The sequence below is a fragment of the Thermobia domestica genome, chromosome 1 (genome assembly GCF_964235325.1).
Source record: "Thermobia domestica chromosome 1, izTheDome1.hap1.1, whole genome shotgun sequence".
Lineage (NCBI taxonomy): Eukaryota > Metazoa > Arthropoda > Insecta > Zygentoma > Lepismatidae > Thermobia > Thermobia domestica.
The window spans coordinates 206,967,385-206,975,138 of NC_137454.1; the positions used below are offsets into that span (position 1 = coordinate 206,967,385).

General features: G+C 34.9%; 1 protein-coding gene across 2 annotated transcripts in view; it reads right to left on the reverse strand.

Moving 5' to 3' along the window:
- Window positions 1-7,496, reverse strand: part of LOC145693276 (uncharacterized) — a 283,940-nt gene extending 276,444 nt beyond the window's left edge. Inside the window, exon 1 of one of the 2 annotated variants that reach the window (XM_081769141.1) lies at window positions 6,662-7,496. In XM_081769141.1, the coding sequence (XP_081625267.1) occupies window positions 6,662-6,734 (73 nt within the window). In that variant the 5' untranslated portion in view covers window positions 6,735-7,496. The remainder of the gene's footprint in view (window positions 1-6,661) is intronic. The other variant, XM_081769125.1, reaches the window with a different exon arrangement.
- Between the last annotated feature and the right edge of the window lie 258 nt (window positions 7,497-7,754).

Below are 7,754 nucleotides of genomic sequence, written 5' to 3' on the forward strand. Positions count from 1 at the left end.
ACTCTGTATGAAGCAGTAAACTATAAACCACAAACAAACAAAATTTTACCGTAAATTATACTTATCCCTCCCTTGCCATAGCTGGTCTAGTGACGAGAGTGTGAGTCTTTGGTGCACGTAGTCCCGGCTTAGATTCCTGGTTGAAGAGAGTATTAAAATTTTAACGCATTACGATCGTTCGGATTTTACCGTAAACTGTAGGTCCCCGGGACGTTTACATTTAATAAAATAAGTAAACTAAAATATAAATAAATTATACACATTTCCTTGGCTTTCATTCTACGAATCGCTTTGGGCGCTCTTAATTGGGAATGTAAGTCAACATATCAACTTCCATCGCAGTTATCTCTGTCTTCATAGATAAAAGTTCTCTATTTCATAACTTTTAGCTGCTCTATTATTTCACGTTCATAAATCAACACCGAATGTTATGGATTATACAGGGGACTGAACCTAAGACAACGCGCAAATACATAAACGCTAACTGTTCGGCTGTACAATACTAATTACATAATTATTTTAGTGTAAGAAGTTTTCCTATAATCAGCAAACTGTATGTCCCCGAACTCTATTGTTTTCGACAAAGTTTATGTTAGACATGACTGTGTTTAAAATATTTTTTCCAAGCAGACGGAATATTTTTGGTTTTTCAAAAATTTGTAGGAGACAATTAACTTAAGTCGTTTTTATTTGAAAGGCATTTCTGAAAATAACACCGCTACCTCTTCTAAAACACACACATTATTTGCTGTACTTGTAATAATTGTTCTAACATTTGGATTTTTTTTTCATTAACACTTCGTATTGTATTTCTTGCGTTTTGTGCATTAAATACATGTAGAAATCGCACCTTGGTATAGAATATGTCAGAAAATATTAACATGATTGATTAAAATATACGAACATACTATTTAGACATGAATGACATTTAATAAAACAATTTCTACAGTTACTCTGTAATTATTACTCATGCTCATTCAGAAGCTCATTGACAATATAAAGCACCATTTAATATAATTTTTATTACTGCTTCCTTTGAACTTGTTAATACCATTAATCAGTTTTGAGATAAATGATTGAAGAATTTAATGGATGCTCGAACTTTCCCTCGATTTCAGTTTTCACGAAAGACCATGCAAATTTTCTTTAGATCTTGTATTATCACTATGTACATTTACGTTTTTTTCATATTTCCCGATAATGTTTTGCGGAGAGTCTAGTATGTAAAGGGATGGCAGGGTTAATACATTAAATTTTGTAAATAATTGTTTACAGTGAGTTCTTTGATTATTTCGTTATCTTGTAACATTATTCCATGAAACTCCATATAGACCTAATTATACCTATTAATTTTTGGAGGATTTGACAGTTATATACAATAAATATTACAGAAATAGTCTACTGTAGTTAATACAAAATACTTTAAACATTGAATACTAGCATCAGTATCCGCTTCGCTGGGTTAAATTAAGAAAAAAATAGTAATATGTTATGTTAATCAGTCACTCTTTACTATTACTAAAGCGCTCTCAGATATCGGTCATTTTCGATGATTTTTATATTTCTCTCTTATCCTCTCCCCCAAGCGGCGTGGCTGAATTTAGATTTAAACGGCATCGAAAATGTCACTGTTCTTCACAGCAACCCCGAAAACTACAGACTCGACACTAGTATCAGTCATTTTCGATCATTTATAAATGCCCCTCCCATAAGTTATCATATCAAAGTGATATATATAAAAAAAAAAAAAAAAAAAAAAAACATCCCAGGACCGAACGTCATGGAAGTTGAACATTTGATCGAGATCGGTCGGGCAGTTAAATAATAATGAAGTCACAAAGACAGTCACTTTCATTTTTATTATTATTATTATTATTATTATTATTATTATTATTATTGTTGTTATTTTACATGTATCTCCTCCTCCCCTAAACTGCAATGTCAAAGTAAAATAATAAAAATCATTCTAGGTCCGAACATCATCTATGTTTAAAATTTAATCGAGATCGGTTGGGTGTTTCAAGAGTTATTAAGTTTTATTTATTTTTATACACATATTTCCTCCTCTCCTTCCCGTCCCCTAAGTTCTAACGTCAAAGAGAAAATATTTTTTTAAAAAAATCACAATCCTGAATCTCATTTACGTGGAAAATTTGATCGAAATCCATGGGATGGTTCAAGAGTGATGAAGTCACAAAGATAGTCACTTTTATTTTTAACTTTTTAAAACATGTATAACTCCCTCTCCCCTTCCCCTACATTGTGCCGTCAAAGTAAAATGACAAAATCGTCCCAGGTCTGAACTCCATCTTTGTTGAAAATTTAATTGAGATCGGTCTGGTGGTTCAAGAGTTAAGTTTTATTTATTTTTTCTATCTCTCCCTCGTCCCCCTCCCGTAAGTTCTACCGTCAAGGTGAATAGCTAAATACATTCCTAAGCAAGAACCGCATCTACGTCAAAAATTTGATCGACATAGATTGGTCGGTCGGTCACAAACATAGTCACTTTCAATTTTATAATACAGATTGTCAGAACTAGAATCCCCATGAAGAAGTTCCAAAATCTGATCAGCAACGAAACTACTACATTCAATTTTCAACAACATAGTGTTCGCAATAAGCTTTCACTAACTAAGGAATGGATCCGTGCTGTCTAGTGGCTCAAATTTGAACCAAGTGGTGACTATAAATGTGCACAGGAGACACGATGCTAATAGTGCGTAGTTCATTTGCTACGCCCATCGTTAGTCCTACTGGACATTTAGTTTCACGATAGGCATAGCTCGTAGATCGTCTGTAAAGTGTGTAAAATATAAATTTTAATTTTAAAAAATATTTTACATTCATTGTTACTTTCTAGTGGAAAAGAGAATAATTTTTTTTTGTATAGGCCTAAGGGATTTAAATTAAGACCTATGACTTTCGGGATCCGCAATGTTCTGAAGCAGGAATGTGTCGACGAGCGTCTGCAAAGGCGAGAGTGGGCAATGGCTTCTCCCTGGATTTTTTTTTTTTTTTGAAGGGGTTCAATTCTTCGAAAATTAAATCTTTCAATTTAACGTCCCATGTTGTGCTCTTTGGGCTAAGGGTGACGGATGATTAAGGCAAGTGAATGATGACGGAAGGAGTGGTAGAATGAGGATATGGTAGGAAATGAGTGTGTTTGAGAAAGCCCACGGACACCATGTTATCCACCACAAACTTACTTGGTCGGGAATTGAACCAGGGACCCCACGTACCAGAGGAATGTTCTACCAATGAGCCAACGTGTCTCCTAAACTCTTCCAAATGCATGTCGAACATAGTAAGATTTGCATACTCATCCACTACTGAATTTAATATGTTTACTCTAGTTAATTGTTTTACATTAAGTTTTATGCAAATCAATGTGTGTATATTTGCGACTTCGCTCGTGTGTAGAGGTTTTGCCCAGTGGCGTAAATTGGGGAAGGCAGGGGAGGCAACTGTTTCCTCCCACTTGGAAAAACAGATTCCTTTCAATAAATTGTATGCTAATATATTAATAAGAAACTTGAAATCTTACGTCAGTAGACACTTTTGCCCTTCTTGCAAAACCTAACATGACTCCACTGCTTTTGCCGCTCTTAGAAAAAGTTGTGCAGGCGTTTCTGGATCTGCCTAATCATCACTACTCTCTAACTTTGCTTCAGAATACACGTTCAGAAATTCAAATATAGAACAGGAAAGTAATGACGGATTGTCTTAAACCAGTTACTCGTGCACGTGGATGACGTTGACCAGTATAAGGAAAATACAATTCTGTAAATAGCATGTAAAGAAATCACCTGAAACAAAATGGGAAAGAAAGATACAATAAAGGAACTACATCAACCGAGATAACTGGAATATTTGTAATCGACAGGATTAAATTGGAAAAATTAATTATTTTAGACACTTAGGTGGACTTATTAAAGTTAGCGAAGATATAAAGATTCGATTCCCGGGTAGCTCACGTTATACGGATTCCTTATTTATTTATTTCATTTTCCACCGTAAGAACTTAGCATTCATGGCTTCGTCAAGAGATACAGTTACTATTACAATTAATAATAATAATAATTACAAGAGAAACGCTACAATTAAAAATACAATTATTAAAAAAAATAATATATAATAATGCAATATATATAATAAGTCTATGTCTCATACAATCTTTGAACAAGACACGTTTATTTGGATATAATTTGCCAGCATTTGAAATTTAAAGCAGTACTATCAGCGAATAAATTACAGAATTGCAAGCAAAAAGTACTCTTTGCTTTCTTATAAGCAGTAAGCTTATGTTCAGCAGCAGAAGACCTAAATAATAATAATAATAATAATAATAATAATAATAATAATAATAATAATAATAATAATAATAATAATAATAATAATAATAATAATAGCTCTCACTGAGTACATCAAAAAAAGATTGTAACAAAAGATGTTTGGCCGTACTGGTTGTGAGGAAGGAAAAAAAAACTGTCGATGTGAGATTTGACGTGGTGGACGTTAATATTGTCTTGGCAGCACTAGGTCTTCAAAGACCATGTACAGTACTTATCTCCTGTTGTATCTAAACGAAGTGTCAAATATATTAAAAGTTAGTAAACGAGTGGAGCATTAAGAAAGAATTTGTGGAATTTCTAAGTTCAATATCCTCTACTAGTTAAAATAACAATCTTTTAATGTCCAAGAGTTTTCATTTTTCTTATTTATTTTAGGATGTTAGAGTGAAATTTCATTTAAAAACCATTTTCTTCCAATAATAATAATAATAATAATAATAATAATAATAATAATAATAATAATAATAATAATAATAATAATAATAATAATAATGGTGAATAACTTAAAACAATGTTGAAACTTAAGTCATCTAATACCTAGAAACTGCTATTAAATTATCTCAGACAGTTCTAGGTCTTATTGTAGCTAGGCCAAAATCCGTGGACTCAGTTTATAGCAGCATAATATTATAAGACAGCCCATTTCTTCAAAAGATTCTGAAAACAAATTAGTTTACTTAATTCTATGTGTAAATATTAAACTATCTATTTATCAAAATAGGTATATTTTTGTTATCTTTTTTAAAAATAAACGAAAGAGTGAAAGCTGGAAAACTTGGCTTTTAAAGTTTAACGTCGCACGGATATGCTCTGAGGTTAAGGAAGACAACGACGGCAATGATAATGATCAAAAATGATAGAATGAAGAAAGTGGTAGGAAACTGAGGAACATACAAGAAAACCCATGCGTATGATGTTCGTCAACCACGAAGTCCATATGGCGCGAGCTGGGCTCGAACCAAACAGTCGACACACAAGAGGTTAGCGACCTACCATTGAGGCACCGCGACTCCGGGAATTGTTAATGAAGAGCTTTGCATGTACTTTGTTGTTGTTTTTTTCTTTGCTAATTTAATAAACGACAATATAACATTAAATTAAGCTGTTTTCATCCACTGTCCAAAACATTTGTATTCTCTTTGCTGCAATCAGGACAATTAACAGTGATATTTATATAAAATTTAGAAAAAAGAAAATGAAATGAAATATTTGTTTTACGTCCCACGATTATGCCGGCTAGGCTAAAAGACACGGTGATGATGAGAAATAAGTGGTAGAATGAATAAAGAGGGAAGAAATGGGAGAACTCCGAAAAAATCCCACGAACACGGCGTTTGTCCACCAAAAGCCCACTTAGCGCGAGCTGGAATCGACCCAAGGACTCCACACATGATTTACAAAAACAGAAAATAGGTTATAAACAAAGTTTCTTTAGGAGTTCTGCTAATTTCAAGAGGCAATAAAATATTCTTCTCTGAAATTTGTATTAATGGGTGTTGGGACACGCATTTCTACATTGCACACATTATATAAAAAGTACTGAATAAAGGAAAGGAAATAAAATGAAACTAAGTTTAATGTCTCACGATGCCCTTTAGGCTAAGGGAGACGGATTAAAGTAAGTGAATGATGGAATAATTGGTTGAATGAAAACGTGGAAAGAAACGGGAAAATGAAATCTGAGTTTTACGTCCCACGCTTATGCCGGTTAGGCTAAAGGAGACGGTGATGATGAGTACTGAATGAAATGGTGGAATGAAGAAAGTGGGAGGAAACGGGAGAACCCCGAGAAAACCCACGCACACGGTGTTTGTCCACCACAAAGTTCACTTGGCGGGGGCTGGGATCGAATCCAGGACCCCAAGCACCAGAGGTGAACGCTCTACCACTGAGCCACCGCGGCCCCTAAAAAGAGACGGGAGTAACAAGAGATACGCACGAACAGTATACTGAAGAAAGGGTCTCAATGAAAATGGTATTTAACTAGTGGGTAATTCGTGATCCGACAAGTTTCTCTAAACGTATTCACTGCCCTATTATCGTGTTTTCTGGTGTCAAAACACGTGGTTTTAAAAAACAAGAAGCAACTAAGTCTAATGCTCCTTTGTAAATGTATAAGTTTCCAATATACGGACATTTAAAAGCTCAGCACTATGCCTCCGCTATTTATCTAACTCCAGGATATAAACTATTATGTTATTCCATTCCATTGAGAACGCAGACACACTCGTTCAATATGATTATAATCCCAGTATTCAAAGCGGAAACCTACTACCCATTCGATATACAACTAATGCTTGAGTACTTACCATATTCCTCATGTTGTAGATGACGTTGAACATGATGGTGCAACTCACAGAAAAATAGACTGCAGTTTAACATGTTTCCAACTTCTTGTCTGTCCCTTCAATCAACTACAACTGAGTTAGTTGGAAGGGAAGATCAGCGTTGCACGAAATTTGAAAACTTCACTGATTCACAAAATATATTAGTAAACACCGTTCCAAAATTGCATACGCCAGGAAATGTAGATGCATAATGTAAATGCATCTAACGATGTCGGTTTCACTATGTGCAATACAGAGACACTTAAATTTGGGTTTAAGGAGGTATATAAATGGGATATATTCTGAATAGTCACATGACGGATGTATTCCTTTTTTATTTTAGATAAAAGAAACCGGTAAAAGTCTACATATTGCAGCAAACTTCTATTCTCCGGAACCGGTAAAGATACCTCCAGAATTAACCGTGTGTCACTTGAAACGAATAGTTCATACGGTATAAAAAATTGCAACGTCTCATTTCTCGGGCAGGTGCTTCAAACTAGAAGTTCCTGGCGTACGAATCAACTTCGCTGCACATTTGTCATCATCCAAGCCATTGAGAGCACATAGCAAGGCAATCAACACACAGACAAGTGCCCTGCACGATATGTTAGTTCGTGGTCAGATCAGAACGTCTGGTGCACCATAACGTTCAACAGCAAGCCACACACTCCACAGCGAAAATTAGGGCAATAACTTCCGCAGGCGAAAGTGGAAGGTGGAGTGGACCTTTCGTTCGCTCGCTGAAGTGAGTGTGATGGTAGGCATCAGTAGTAGTAGTGTTCCAACTGCCCGTGTTGAATGGTTTACGCACTCATTCAACAACATTGGGACATTTTTTTTTTTTTTTTTTTTTTAATTCTTAATTCAGCTATCGCGCGCAGGACACTATGTCGGCGATTTTGACTCGTAAAAGATACCTAACTGCACAAGGAAAGGGTGGAGTACCGCCATAAAGTATAATGTGTTGTTCATAAAGGTTTTCACTGACTCTACACCTCGTTTAAATTGTTTATATTATAACCTTGATTGATAACACATGAGAGGTTAAAGCGAGTTCCTTTCTTTTCCTCTT